The sequence below is a fragment of the Protomyctophum parallelum genome (genome assembly GCF_964188405.1).
Source record: "Protomyctophum parallelum genome assembly, chromosome: 1".
NCBI classification, from domain to species: domain Eukaryota; kingdom Metazoa; phylum Chordata; class Actinopteri; order Myctophiformes; family Myctophidae; genus Protomyctophum; species Protomyctophum parallelum.
The window spans coordinates 18,732,579-18,749,061 of record NC_139697.1 but is presented as its reverse complement, the minus strand read 5'-3'; the positions used below and the strand labels follow the sequence as shown (position 1 = coordinate 18,749,061).

The 16,483-nt window shown below is 47.0% G+C and overlaps 1 protein-coding gene across 1 annotated transcript in view; it reads left to right on the top strand.

Moving 5' to 3' along the window:
* Positions 1-16,483, top strand: part of LOC310874448 (RNA-binding motif, single-stranded-interacting protein 3-like) — a 136,177-nt gene that overhangs the window by 41,342 nt on the left and 78,352 nt on the right. Inside the window, exon 3 of the mRNA XM_083787254.1 lies at positions 15,171-15,277. Coding sequence (XP_083643380.1) covers positions 15,171-15,277 — 107 coding nt within the window. The remainder of the gene's footprint in view (positions 1-15,170; positions 15,278-16,483) is intronic.

Below are 16,483 nucleotides of genomic sequence, written 5' to 3'. Positions count from 1 at the left end.
ACCGTGTCAGTTTCAGCGCAGTATCGTTTTAGGTTAGGAACTATTGTGTTCTGAGTCGTTCGTTTCCGCCCTGACATATTTGCGTTATACGCACATATACATCAGCCAATGAGAAACCCAGCTGGACTACAGGACTAGAGGACTACAGGACCAGAGTATAAGAGAGTGGCGACACTAGCGTTGACCGCCATAACAATGGAATGCGTGCGGAAGTGCTCATTCGATCTCAATGGGATAGTTCCAACAATGGAATGCGTGCGGAAGTGCTCATTCGATCTCAATGGGATAGTTCCAGCCATATAATAGGAGCAATGTTTGGAACTATAGCCCATAGGCACCCGCTTTGCCGAATGTCTTGCGACTCGCCATGATCAATCTTGGGCCGTCCGGAAAACCCTGAACCGTCTGCGGGTCGGCGAAGGACGCTGCAAGGCCTCCATGAAAACAATGGAAACTAACCTTTTCTGACGCATGTGTGTGCGGCGAACCACAAACAATGGACCACGTCACGAGATGTATATATCTCTGCTCCACGATGCACTGGAGATGACCTGGCCGAACCAAATGCCACTGCACTCGCCTGCGCCAACCACTGGAAAGACGTGATATACAGAGGATGGCCAGACACGACGAAGACCTGCTTTGCGGTCGAGATCAAAGTGTGTCGCTACTCTCCTACTCTACTCTATACTCGGGCACTGGACTAGCTAGCTTGCACATCGATTATATAGACTCAGCTTGCTGGTGAAAAAAGGTTACTGGACGACTAAACCTGTGACCATGTATAATCTAATAGTCTAGTATAGTGTGCCTTGACAGCATATCCTATATTACTTGAAAGCATTGATGCACTTCATGCGCAAGTTACTTTACTCACAATTCTGCATTGCCCTTTGGAGGCGCTGCTGAACTATATAGATGCACCTTTACCTTTGTTCCTTTTACAAGTTTTTTTATACTTTGTCTCGTAATGTATACCGGTAGTGTGCTTCACTGTTTTGTTTGTATGTGGTGTGGGGACTGCGGATCATGAAATATAGCATATTTGCTAATTCCGGTGCAGGCCTACGTTGCACTGTAATGCACTTGTAATGTTCATGAACAGAGCATCGCAGTCCCGCCCCCTCGAGAGACCCGGAAAACAATTCCCCGTTCCATTTTCAAAAGTATTTATTTAAAGACCTTTTGAGTGTCGTATACAGAGCCAACTCGAGGTGTGACAAATCATGACGTCCAAACACAATTTCTTGGGCCGAACAAATAATTAGAAAGAAGAAGAAAAACGGCACGTTACTTACAACCATATGAGGGGCTCATATAACACCTATATGAGCAGTGGCGTGCACAGACATTTAGAGGGGCAGGTGCTCAAGTGAAAAAAGGGCACCTTGTGCAGCGCGTGGAACCGGCTGGTTGCCTTAACCCATTTTGGGACGGAACCCAATTTGATGTTAGCATTATGGTATGCTTTAGCTATTGAAAAATAGCAGATCTACAAGCTCGTAGCGCGCCACCGAGTGGCGCGCTACGAGCTGTAGGTCTGCTATTTATTTTTTTATCGAAGAACCACTGACAGATTGTGGGGGCTTAAATAATATAGTAGAAGTGTTTTTATCAGAATTGATCAATGTCACCATGGTCCACATACTACAATTTCTTTTTTTCAAGAGCACATTGCCAAAAGGGCAGGGGGTGCTCTAGCACCCCCTAGTGTCTATCTGTGGACGCCACTGTTTATGAGCCCCATGGTAGTGATGCTGTTTTCTGAACTCTGAAAATAAAATGGAACTCCGGAAACAACTTTCATCCATCTGTTCGGTCGTCGACTTAATTCTCCGTATTTTAGTCCGAGTCCTTCCGTTTGTTTATGGGCTTCATGGAGAGAGAAAAGCAGTATCTCTCTATGTTCAGCTCATTTACTGCAATGGAAGCCGTTGTTTCTCGCGTATAATACAAAACTAAATAATGTGAAATCTTGTTTGTGGGAGAGAGAGAAAAAAAAACCCCACTGCCTTATCGATGATGTCACTGGTTAGGCTTTCTGAACTGACCACAGCTCTCCTCCTCTGAGACACAGAGTGAGCAGAATAAATAAAACCATTTTATTAGCGGAGACCAATTATATGAAGATATAGTTGGAAAGTGGGTGAGCTGGTACATTTTCAGTAGTATCTGTACGTTACTTGACTACACAGTATGCAATTGTGTGCGTGTAGACTTAGTTGTTGTTATTTTTGCTAACAGGGTTTAAGTATATAATTGGACTAATCGATTTAGTCAATATTACAAAACGAAATTGAGAGTCGATACGTTTAGCCTGCATAATTATATATTAAGAAAACATGCTTTTCAGTTATTTGATTAATTGACAAAATTGACGGGATACTAATGTGAAATAGGAATTGTCTAATTGCTTTGGAAATGAGAAGATGTTTAGGAAAATGACTGTGTGTGTGTGTGTGTGTGTGTGTGTTGTGTGTGTGTGTGTGTGTGTGTGTGTGTGTGTGTGTGTGTGTGTGTGTGTGTGTGTGTGTGTGTGTGTGTGTGTGTGTGTGTGTGTGTGTGTGTGTGTGTGTCGAAATGGAAATACATGCAGTATACAGTACATCTGAAACAGTGAACGACTAATTGGTTTGCCTTGTCGATCGTAATGTCGTGATGTGCAAAGTTGTCTGTGGTAAACCAACAACCGGTGGTGAAAAAAATACTCAAAGGTTTTCTTAAGTAAAAGTATCGATACTGCAATGTAGAACTATACTCCGTTACCACTGAGTAAAAGTCTGGAATTCCAAATGCACGTGTACAAAATAATTGGCATCAAAATGTACTTGAAGTGTCTCTTGTGATGTAGTGGAGTAGAAGTCAAATCAAATCAACTTTATTTGTATAGCACATTTAAAAACGACTCCCGTCGTACCAAAGTGCTTCACAGGACAGAGAAAACAATAAGATGCAGTGTAATTCAATACACCGCAGTGTAAAGAGAGTAAAGGTATTGGGTGGATGGATGGGTGGGTGGATGGATGGGTGGGTGGATGGGTGGATGGATGGGTGGGTTGGTGGATGGATGGGTGGGTGGGTGGGTGGGTGGGTGGATGGGTGGGTGGGTGGGTGGGTGGATGGGTGGGTGGGTGGGTGGATGGATGGATGGGTGGGTTGGTGGATGGATGGGTGGGTGGGTGGGTGGGTGGATGGGTGGGTGGGTGGGTGGATGGATGGATGGGTGGATGGATGGGTGGGTGGGTGGATGGATGGATGGATGGATGGATGGGTGGATGGATGGATGGATGGGTGGATGGATAGGTGGATGGGTGGCTGGGGTGGTGGATTTATATGCATGTCCTTTCCTTTCCCCTCATGCTTCCCCAGACCTCCTGTCTCCCTCTGTCTCTCTCTCTGTGTCTTTCCCAGACCTCCTGTCTCCCTCTGTCTCTCTCTCTGTGTCTTTCCCAGGCCTCCTGTCTCCCTCTGTCTCTCTCTCTGTGTCTTTCCCAGACCTCCTGTCTCCCTCTGTCTCTCTCTCTGTGTCTTTCCAGACTCCTGTCTCCCTCTGTCTCTCTCTCTGTGTCTTTCCAGACCTCCTGTCTCCCTCTGTCTCTCTCTCTGTGTCTTTCCCAGGCCTCCTGTCTCCCTCTGTCTCTGTGTCTTTTGCATCATGTCCTGTATTAGCGCGCTCGCAGTGTTGATCTCCGCGCTGAAGGACAGAGTGTCTGCATCATGGCAGCTGTATTGACCAGGATCTGTCAAGCTTCTCTCCAACGAGAGACACGCTCTGCTATTCTGTCTGTCTGTCTGTCTGTCTGTCTGTCTGTCTGTCTGTCTGTCTGTCTGTCTGTCTGTCTGTCTGTGCTCCCCTGTAGCTGCTCAGAGTCGTAGAACACAGAGTCTGTCTCAACTGAGTCATTGTTCCGTATCGCTCCTGCTCATATAAAGTCTGTGACTTTGTGTCGGCTCGTTATGTCCCAGTCGCAATCTTCATCTCTGTCTGCCTTGCCCTCAATCCTCTCTCTCTCTCTCTCTCCTCTCTCTCTCGATCTCTCTCTCTCTCTCTCTCTCTCTCTATCTCTCTGTCTCTCTGTCTCTCTCTCTCTCTGTCTCTCTCTCTCTCTCTCTCTCCTCTCTCTCTCTCTCTCTCTCTCTCTCTCTCTCTCTCTCTCCTCTCTCTCTCTCTCTCTCTCTCTCTGTGTCTCTCTGTCTCTCTGTCTCTCTGTCTCTCTCTCTCTCTCTCTCTCTCTCTCTCTCTCTCTCTCTCTCTCTCTGTCTCTGTCTCTCTGTCTCTCTCTCTCTCTCTCTGTCTCTCTACTCTCTCTGTCTCTCTCTCTCTCTCTCTCTCTCTCTCTCTCTCTTCTCTCTCTCTCTCTCTCTCTCTCTCTCTCTCTCTCTCTCTCTCTCTCTCTCTCTCTCTCTCCAGTCTGAGCAGACAGGCAAGCCGGCTGATCAGAATCAGACAAGTTGTTGATCCAATTAGTTGAGTCAGTCCGCCCCCCCCCCCCCCCCCCCCCCACAGTGACTCCCGACTCTGCAGAATTCAGATAAAAACGGCATCTTCATTCCTTCTCCTCATTTGTATTGTCACCGGCCCAGGTCTTGTGCTTGCTTGCAGTATAAACCAGAGGTGGAGGAAGTCCCTATGTTGCAAGTCCAAGACGAGTCTCAAGTCTTTGCTCTCAAGTCAAGTCAAGTCTCAAGTCTTTGGCATTCAAGTCCCAAGCAAGTCCAAGTCCTGAACTTTTAGTTTCGAGTCCCAACCAAGTCCTAAGCATTTTGTTTCAAGTCCAACCAAGTCCTTACCTTTTGTTTCGAGTCCCATCAAGTCCTAAGCATTTTGTTTCAAGTCCCAACCAAGTCCTTACCTTTGTTTCGAGTCCCAAACAAGTCCCACCAAGACATAATACTAATTAATGATATGTAAAGATTTACATAATTCAATGAGCATCTATTGAGGCCATTTAGATCATGTCAAAGGTCATGTATCACCGAGACACAGGATCTGACACAAATTAAATGTTTCCCCTGAGCAAGCAGGCTATTATTATTACAATGGTAAAATGTCATTACTTGCACTGAAAAGGTGTTCAAATCCAGGGTAGAAGAGGAATGTTACATAATGCCTCGATCCACTTTTTCCACTCCCGATCCGATACCGATCTAAAATCATCAAAACCGATCCGATAACTGATACCGATCCGATATCGATCCAATCCGATCCAGCACATATTTAAGTCGCTCTATGCTTTCCCAAATCTGTCAGACATTTTTTTATCTTTACCTTTTATTACAGATTTTATAGTCTGGAATGTTGAATCAGGATTGATCAAGTGATAATATTATTACTCAAAACAGAGAACAACACCTCCCCAGAATAATAGTCAACAAACAAGTTCCACATGAGTATAGGTTGAGAATAAATGACCCATTTATTTTTAACAACTTGAGCCTATACTTCAAATGTGGAAGTGTTCTAGTGACAAATTTATTTTATTGTATTCTATGCCTTTTTTTATCCATACTATTTATTAGTATTATGCACATTATGCACAAAATCTTAAGGACCCAGCAATTTGTATCTCTGTGACCCCAAATTATTATTTTGTATTTGTTTATATTGTAAAATCAATGTCAATTTAGAGTGTACAAATGGAACCTATCATTTGGCTGGGAGTGGGGACCCCTGATCCCCAAACCGTGCATACTGTCCTACAGCTACACAGCACACTGTCTGTCCGTGACAATGGAAATAGTGTCTGTTTATTTAAGCATTGGTTAGCACTTAAGCAGTTATTAGCATCATAGCATGGTTTGTCACATAAGTATTGACAAACAGCGGTCATATTTGTCAACCAACTGTTGGGGACTGTGGGGATATATCATTTTAAGAACATGAGCATGTCGTCATGCTCAGCTGTCAGCTTGTTGCGCTGTTCCGTCTCTCGTCTAAGATGTTGACGCTAATCAATGCTAAAGATTAGCTTGCATGGAGCTAAGGCTGAAACTTTGCTGCTGTTGTTGCCACGGTGGCGAATCCATTTTTGCACTCGGCTGTTGGGTCTTTTTTGTTTTAGAATATATAATACTCCCATGCGGGAGCGGCTGTCAATGTGGCTTTCTCCACACTGAGTAGCAGCGCGCAGTAATAGCTAGTGGCTAGCCTAGCAGCCTGCACTGTGCAAGACTGCCAATGTGAAGTGTGACTGGGGCTGCCAATGCCTCTGTAGCGCACACTGCTGGAGGAATAAAGTCCTGGAGTGGAGTACTAGAATGGACTGGAGTGGAGTGCTTGCAGTGCTTGGAATGGATCGGTCATTTTCGCTGTAGTCCGATCCGATCCCGATCACGTTTTTTGGCTGATATCGACCCGATATCCGATCCGCGGCATCCCTTTATATACAAATACCAAACTATTTTACATGTCATAAAAAAGATAATCAGATGCTGTAAGGTATTAAGTGACTTGAAAATGTTCAAGTCAAGAGGGCTCAAGTCAAGTCAAGTCTCAAGTCCTTGGCGTTCAAGTCAAGTCAAGTCTCAAGTCTTTGGCATTCAAGTCCCAAGCAAGTCCAAGTCTATTTTTGATTTGATCAAGCAAGTCTAAAGTCATCAAAATCGGGACTCGAGTCCAAGTCGAGTCTCGAGTCTCGAGTCCAAGTCCCCACCTCTGGTATAAACATTAAGAATTCCTCCGAGTGACGTTCATAATATAAGTACGAGTAACGGAGAGCCGGTGAGAAGGGCTTTAAAGCTGCAGTTGTTCTAGTGAAACGTATACGCGTGGAGCTATCTTTGGACGCGGTCCTTTTCAGTGTTTCGAACAGCGGACGAGGCTGAATGGCTCTTTCTGTTTCGCCGCATGCTCGTGTAAAAATAAAAAACAAAATGTAGAAAACCTGGAGAAATGAGACTATATAGGAATTAGGGCTGTCAAACGATTGCACATTTTAGTCAGATTAACCACAGTTTAAAAAACAATTAATTATGATTAATCACCATTCGAACAATGTCCAAAATATTCCATGTTTTTTCTGTATTATTGTTGTGGTAATGAAAAGAAGGTGGCTATATACATTTATCATGTTTGTATGTTTTCATTCTTTATAACATAAAAGGTGTTGCAGGATTTGAGCCTCTGCCTATAATGTAAATCCTGTAATGCCGTACCCATTTTGACCTGGGAACGATAAAAAAAGAAAGACTTCTAAATCCTAATTTTTCGTTTCTATGTCAGTGGTGCTCAACCTTTTCCATGTCAAGGACCCCCAGAATTCTCTCGATTGGGCCACGGACCCCCATCCTCAAAATATGTAGTTCCAGGGACCCCCCAGAAGCAATGATTTGCGCCACATTTTAACGATTTTTCAAAAATAGCAAACCTACAATTAAGCTACAAGCTCATACAAGCTACAAGCTCATAGAGCTATGAGCTATTGCGTTAACATTTTTATTCTGATTAATTTCACAATTTAATTAACTCTGTTAACTCACTAATTTTGACAGCCCTCATAGGAATACTTCATTAGTTCCACCGATCAAAGCCAGAACACACGATTGATTGATTGATTGATTGATTGATTGATTGATTGATTGATTGATTGATCGTAAAAAAAATGAACATGCTCTGAACACTGTTCAAGTGGGCCCTGGTCCACAATCACAGGACAGAGCTGTAAAGTGTCAATGTGTCGCAATGTGACGCATAGTGAGCTTGTAGATCGGCTATTTTCAAATGGAAGACATTTATATAATGCTGTGAAGTGGTTACTGTATGATTTTTGATATTAACCAAGATCTACAAAGTAACTATAGTAACTAAAGTGTTCAAATACATGTAGTGGAGTAAAAGTACAATATTTGCCTCTGAGATGTAGTGGAGTATAAAGTAAACATACTGGAAATTGGAAATAAAGTACAAATACCTCACAATTGTATTTAGTACAGTACTTAAGTACTGTAAATGTACTTGGTTACTTTACACCACTGGAAAGAACTGTTACTTTGCAGGAAATTATTGGAAAAATTAGTCACAGGCTCTTGTGTACTTTTCATTGGTTAAGTATTTATAAAAACCTGTACAGACACCACATAACCACTACAAAATATTGTACATAGATCTAAGTTGTCAAAAAAGGTGTCCCGAAATCCCAGTGCGAATGTTGTGAAGTGATCTAGTAGATCTGCTATTTTTTGGGGGACTTTTGTGTGACAATGTCATAAATAAATTATGATGAGGGCATTCATTTACAAAAAGAAATACATTTAAATACAATTCTTTTTTTTTTTTGGTGGAACAGGGATATTATAATTAGATTGCACGGATCAAGATTATATTTCGGCTCAGTTCTCATGACAACTGAAATGAAAAGCAAACTTTGAGATGTGTCTGTTAGCTCTTCTATATACCCTGCTGGGGACAGAATAGCAGATTCCCTCTGACACCCACTGGAACTGTCCCTCTGACCCCCACTGGAACTGTCCCTCTGACCCCCACTGGAGCTGTCCCTCTGACCCCCACTGGAACTGTCCCTCTGACACCCACTGGAACTGTCCCTCTGACCCCCACTGGAACTGTCCCTCTGACCCCCACTGGAACTGTCCCTCTGACCCCCACTGGAACTGTTCCTCTGACACCCACTGGAACTGTCCCTCTGACCCCCACTGGAACTGTCCCTCTGACACCCACTGGAACTGTCCCTCTGACCCCCACTGGAACTGTTCCTCTGACACCCACTGGAACTGTCCCTCTGACCCCCACTGGAACTGTCCCTCTGACCCCCACTGGAACTGTCCCTCTGACCCCCACTGGAACTGTTCCTCTGACACCCACTGGAACTGTCCCTCTGACACCCACTGGAACTGTCCCTCTGACACCCACTGGAACTGTCCCTCTGACCCCCACTGGAACTGTCCCTCTGACCCCCACTGGAACTGTCCCTCTGACCCCCACTGGAACTGTTCCTCTGACACCCACTGGAACTGTCCCTCTGACACCCACTGGAACTGTCCCTCTGACACCCACTGGAACTGTCCCTCTGACACACACTGGAACTGTCCCTCTGACACACACTGGAACTGTCCCTCTGACACCCACTGGAACTGTCCCTCTGACCCCCACTGGAACTGTCCCTCTGACCCCCACTGGAACTGTCCCTCTGACCCCCACTGGAACTGTCCCTCTGACACCCACTGTTCAGTTGGAATCTGTCCCTCTGACACCCACTGGAACTGTCCCTCTGACCCCCACTGGAACTGTCCCTCTGACACCCACTGGAACTGTCCCTCTGACCCCCACTGGAACTGTCCCTCTGACCCCCACTGGAACTGTCCCTCTGACACCCACTGGAACTGTCCCTCTGACCCCCACTGGAACTGTCCCTCTGACCCCCACTGGAACTGTCCCTCTGACCCCCACTGGAACTGTCCCTCTGACACCCACTGGAACTGTCCCTCTGACACCCACTGGAACTGTCCCTCTGACACACACTGGAACTGTCCCTCATGACACCCACTGGAACTGTCCCTCTGACCCCCACTGGAACTGTCCCTCTGACACCCACTGGAACTGTCCCTCTGACCCCCACTGGAACTGTCCCTCTGACACCCACTGGAACTGTCCCTCTGACACCCACTGGAACTGTCCCTCTGACACCCACTGGAACTGTCCCTCTGACCCCCACTGGAACTGTCCCTCTGACCCCCACTGGAACTGTCCCTCTGACACCCACTGGAACTGTCCCTCTGACACCCACTGGAACTGTCCCTCTGACCCCCACTGGAACTGTCCCTCTGACCCCCACTGGAACTGTCCCTCTGACCCCCACTGGAACTGTCCCTCTGACCCCCACTGGAACTGTCCCTCTGACACCCACTGGAACTGTCCCTCTGACACACACTGGAACTGTCCCTCATGACACCCACTGGAACTGTCCCTCTGACACCCACTGGAACTGTCCCTCTGACACCCACTGGAACTGTCCCTCTGACACCCACTGGAACTGTCCCTCTGACACCCACTGGAACTGTCTCTCTGACACCCACTGGAACTGTCCCTCTGACACCCACTGGAACTGTCTCTCTGACACCCACTGGAACTGTCCCTCATGACACCCACTGGAACTGTCCCTCTGACCCCCACTGGAACTGTCCCTCTGACACCCACTGGAACTGTCCCTCTGACCCCCACTGGAACTGTCCCTCTGACCCCCACTGGAACTGTCCCTCTGACCCCCACTGGAACTGTCCCTCTGACCCCCACTGGAACTGTCCCTCTGACACCCACTGGAACTGTCTCTCTGACACCCACTGGAACTGTCCCTCTGACACCCACTGGAACTGTCCCTCTGACACCCACTGGAACTGTCCCTCTGACACCCACTGTTCAGTTGGAATCTTACCAGTGACGGCAGTCATTTCTTTCTTATGCGCCACGCGTTAGTAGGCACGCTAATGGGTGAAATGTGTCCCATCACTTTGGCTAACTTGCTGTTGAAATTGTACCATCTCATTGTCTATTAATCAGCGAGCCTTTCTGCATGGTGACATTTTATAGGGAAATACATGCCTTTAATTAAGACCCACGAGGGCATCGACACTTTCTTAATGTAAAATCGTATTTTCTAACGGATGTGTTTCAAAACATCAAATACGTTTGAAAGTGTGTTTTCACCACTTTTAGCAATTAGTTTTTACCTATCACTATGTTATACCATGTGGATTCTATCACTATGTTATACCATGTGGATTCTATGGTGTAAGACAGGCAAACAGGCCTTTACACTCCAGGTGATGATCAGAATTTATTTTGTTCTTTTCTACCGTGTGTGCGTGCGTGCGCTCTCGTACGCTCGCACGTGTCATCGGTGTTACCTAATACTGACATGTTTGCCTGTTGCTACAGCAACGCTACTCTGTGAAAAGATAAATAGGAACACCAAAGGGCGCATTGACGGGAGGAGGCCTCTGTTTGTGTTCCTCGTTGACCTTATAGAAACCAGAACCTCGTTAAAAGTGATTCTCGCATCATTTTAGGGTCGTTAAGGAGCGGTCGGCTGGTTTTTCTCTGCAGTCGACGGGTTGTAGACCGAAAGAAGACCACAGCATTGGTGGAAGTGTAACATGCATACATGTAGACCAGAGCTTTATTCTGGCCTGCTGAAACCCTAGATGGCACATTGGGGCAGCAAGACGTGTGCATGTACTGTAAGGCATGCATGCATGTGAAAATGGATATTCTTCTCTGTGTGTGTGTGTGTGTGTGTGTGTGTGTGTGTGTGTGTGTGTGTGTGTGTGTGTGTGTGTGTGTGTGTGTGTGTGTTTGTGTGTGTGTGTGTGTGCGTGCGTGCGTGTGTGCGCGTGTGCGTGCGTGCGTGTGTGCGCTCAGTTGTGGTTGAGTCAGTTGGCTTTGGGTCTGCACTAGTCTTAAGCAAATTGGCTGGGTGTGCTGCGGGAACTGAGGATGTAGTTGCGCGTGTGTGTGTTTGTCAGTGTCAGACTCTCAGAATTAGTCAGCTAGGTAATTATCTCACAGCAAGTCAGTATATAGGATTGGAACAAGCTTTTGTTGTTTTCTTCAGCTGTCGATCCTCTCCTCTCCTCTCCTCTCCTCTCCTCTCCTCTCCTCTCCTCTCCTCTCCTCTCCTCTCCTCTCCTCTCCTCTCCTCTCCTCTCCTCTCCTCTCCTCTCCTCTCCTCTCCTCTCCTCTCCTCTCCTCTCCTCTCCTTATTTAGTGTGTTGAAAAGTTTGGTCCATTATAGAAACCCCATAGTTGCACACGTATACACACACGTATACACACACGTATACACACACGTATACACACACACACACACACACACACACACACACACACACACACACACACACACACACACACACACACACACACACACACACACACACACACACACACACACAAACATCACACACACACACACACACACACACACACACACACACACACACACACACACACACACACACACACACACACACACACAACATCACACACACACAAGCACACACATGTACACACACACACACACACACACACACACACACACACACACACACACACACACACACACACACACACACACACACACACACACACACACACACAGACATGACACACGCTCCTTCCTCTCAGCTAACTATGGCTAATTGTCTCCACTGTGAGGCAGATGAAGCAAGTAAACAAATCAAACGAATGTTTCCTTATTATAACCCATGTCACCAGACCTCCACTCAACTCCCACACGACGTGTCACCTTAACCACTGGCAGCACCCTGCACACCTATAGCTACAGCACCAGCAGCTCTCTTTGTCTCTCAATTATCCCTTTCACGTTCTATATTCTTATTGTATGTCTCTCTCTCTCTCTCTCTCTCTCTCTCTCTCTCGGCGGTCGTACGTACACACACTAGCCTCATTGTGGAAAGACACACCTTGTGCACCTCACAGCATCTGGGACGGTATAGATTAAAGCATCGAGGTGCGTGCGTGCGTGCGTGCGTGGGTGCGTGCGTGGTGAAGCCTGGACGTGTGTGTGTGTGTGTGTGTGTGTTTTGCTACAGATCCGTGGATGGAGGCCTGTTAATGTGAACGCGTTGACAAGAGAGTCAGTTCTCGGGTATCGGGTCATGACTGCAGGTGCGGAGGGAGGGGAAGGCTTATATGCGTCCCTGCCATGTCGGACACACGGTTTGCAAATTTGAAAACGTGCTCTTCAAATGCCACAGAGATAAACGCATGATCTCGGCACAAATCCCCATGTTTGAAGCCTATAGCGTCCTGCGTGTGACACTAAGGCTGACACCCATTATTTATTCGACAAAGCGTATTTTATGATGTGATTTCTTTAAAGCTGTCGCATTGTCGTTCGTATTGTCACTGACAGGTGGAAATCTTTAATCTGCCAAACATTACGCCTCACTGGGTTTTAATGGAAAAAGAGCCCATCTTGTACTGAAAGGGATAGTTCAGAATTTTAAGCTGTATATGAAATACTTGCCATTAATATAGTGGTTGCAACTGTATTAATTGATGGCCCAAGTCCCGTGGTGGGAGTTCTGCTCTGGTTTTGGTGAAATATGAAGTAGTTCTGGTCATTTTGTGGGGGACACTGGGATCACTTATTAAACGTAAATTAATCCACACAACTAACGTCATTTGTTTTGTTGACCTATTTCTAAAATATTAGCAACTTGATCACACAGAACTATGTTTTTTGTGTCCATATCACCACGTCCAAAAAATAGTTCCATGTGATAGATTGGTCAAAGTTGAAAGTTGAAAGTTGAAATAGGTCAACAAATAGGTCAAAGCAACATGCAAAGTGACTTAACATTGTTTAATGTTGTTTAAGACCCGGATTAATTTATACTTGCAAAAAAGAGATTTCAACCTACTACTACTTTGTACTACTAGGAATTAGGTTGAAAAAATATGCACATTATATAATAATTATATAATAATATAATACATTAATAATTTACATTTGGGGGATATATTTCACAATAATGAATAAATGTTCTAGACATTCTAATGATCACAAAGAAAAACATATATTACAATTATTTTACTTACTTTTATATAGGGTTAAAGGTGAAAAGTCATAGGTTAAAAATCTATCAATCAGATCAGACTTTTCTGTGTGGATGCATATGGGCTGTCGAGGCCAGAAAGACGCTTTTTGACACTCAGTTGGCCTTCCTGCATAACTTCCTGGTGTGACGATGATGTCACCGGCATACCCTCTATTGGATAAGCCACGCCTTTCTTTATTTTTCTCCTCCTCTGTGACTCTTGATCCTCTCTCTCTCTCTCTCTCTCTCTCTCTCTCTCTCTCTCTCTCTCTCTCTCTCTCTCTCTGTCTCTGTTCTCTGTTCTCTCTCCCTGAGCCGCCCCTCTCTTACCCCTTTCATGTCTCCACTCCTCTCATCTCCACACATGCGGGCCACTTCAGGGCGAGATTGTGATCTTGCTGATGCAGCGAGAGAGAGACATAGAGAGAGACAGAGAGAGAGAGAGAGGGTTCAGATGTAAGACCTCTAGAACCGGCGCGGCCAACGCGTTGCTCAGAAAAAGTCCCACTAAGGCCTTTTCTGTTTTTTTTTGTCCACCTCTCTCTCTCTCTCTCTCTCTCTCTCTCTCTCTCTCTCCTCTTCTTTCACCAAGTCTGTCTTTCCTCAGAAGCTCGTCACTATGCCCTCTCTCTCTCTCTCTCTCTCTCTCTCTCTCTCTCTCTCCCTCTCTCTCCCTCTCTCCCTCTCTCTCCCTCCATCTCTCCTACACCTCCTCCTTTGTTGCTGTGTCCTCTGGGCTGCTGCATGTGAGAACGTTGACCTTTTGAGAATGTAGTCTTAAGAGAGACTGGGGGTGGGGGTGGGGGGTCATCGCAGCACATTCGCTGACCTTTTGGTCGGGGAACGCGACGAGAAAAGGGGGCTGTTGATACCGAGGGAGCCTCTGGATAATGAGGTCATAACACGAGGCTTAATAACAAGGTTGTTTCATGTCATGTTTTCTTCTCGGAGTATAGCTGGTGGAAGACTCTCGCCCCTGCCTCGATTCACAAGAATCACTTACTATATCGCTTGCTTGTACGGCGGTGGTGTATATATGGATATAGCCCCCTGCTGGTCACTTTGTGAACGACGTCCATGTTATAACCAAAACAACACAACACCCCTGCAGTGACAGAGATGCCATGGTGGTTGCCTTAGTGGGGAAAAAAATAATCCAAAGCCAAAGGGGAAAATTGCTGTTATAGAGTCAACATGCGGGGGAATTACATGCACACACTCGGGGGAAGGGGGAACGCCTTTTGCAGAAAATGACTTTTGGCGGGGGACTGCGCTATATATACACAGCGTCTCACAGCTATTTGAGAGAGTGATTACTCTGATTATTTTTTCAACAATACCCTGTTTTCAACCCTCTTTCAAGGTCTGCCAGGCCGACCCGGGGAGGAGAGGGACTGCCAACACGGCCTGGGATTCTCTCAAGAGAGTCCGGGGGGGGGGGGGGGGAAGGAAGCAAGAAAGCAAGGAAGCAAGGAAGCAAGGAAGGAAGGGAAACTGTCTCCACGATCCATTTAACTTTTTTGTCCTCTCTCTCTCTCTCTCTCTCTCTCTCTCTCTCTCTCTCTTACTCTCTCTCTCTCTCTCTCTCTCTCCAGCCCCCAATGAGCCTTTGCTGTGCAAATTTGCTGACGGAGGGCAAAAGAAGCGACAGAGTCAGAGTAAATACCCGCAGAACGGGAGGCCGTGGCACAGAGAGGGAGAGGTAAGACACACGCCTACACCACTGCTGCACCCCCAATTACACCGCAGCGCCCGATATACCCTAACCCACCCCCAATTACACTGCACCGCCCGATATACCCTAACCCACCCCCAATTACACCGCACCGCCCCATATACCCTAACCCACCCCCAATTACACCGCACCGCCCCATATACCCTAACCCACCCCCAATTACACCGCACCGCCCCATATACCCTAACCCACCCCCAATTACACCGCACCGCCCCATATACCCTAACCCACCCCCAATTACACCGCACCGCCCGATATACCCTAACCCACCCCCAATTACACCGCACCGCCCGATATACCCTAACCCACCCCCAATTACACCGCACCGCCCCATATACCCTAACCCACCCCCAATTACACCGCACCGCCCCATATACCCTAACCCACCCCCAATTACACCGCACCGCCCGATATACCCTAACCCACCCCCAATTACACCGCACCGCCCGATATACCCTAACCCACCCCCAATTACACCGCACCACCCAATATACCCTAACCCACCCCCAATTACACCGCACCGCCCGATATACCCTAACCCACCCCCAATTACACCGCACCGCCCCATATACCCTAACCCACCCCCAATTACACCGCACCGCCCAATATACCCTAACCCACCCCCAATTACACCGCAGCGCCCCATATACCCTAACCCACCCCCAATTACACCGCAGCGCCCGATATACCCTAACCCACCCCCAATTACACCGCACCGCCCCATATACCCTAACCCACCCCCAATTACACCGCACCGCCCCATATACCCTAACCCACCCCCAATTACACCGCACCGCCCAATATACCCTAACCCACCCCCAATTACACCGCAGCGCCCCATATACCCTAACCCACCCCCAATTACACCGCACCGCCCAATATACCCTAACCCACCCCCAATTACACCGCACCACCCCATATACCCTAACCCACCCCCAATTACACCGCAGCGCCCAATATACCCTAACCCACCCCCAATTACACCACACCGCCCCATATACCCTAACCCACCCCCAATTACACCGCACCGCCCCATATACCCTAACCCACCCCCAATTACACCGCACCGCCCAATATACCCTAACCCACCCCCAATTACACCGCACCACCCCATATACCCTAACCCACCCCCAATTACACCGCAGCGCCCAATATACCCTAACCCACCCCCAA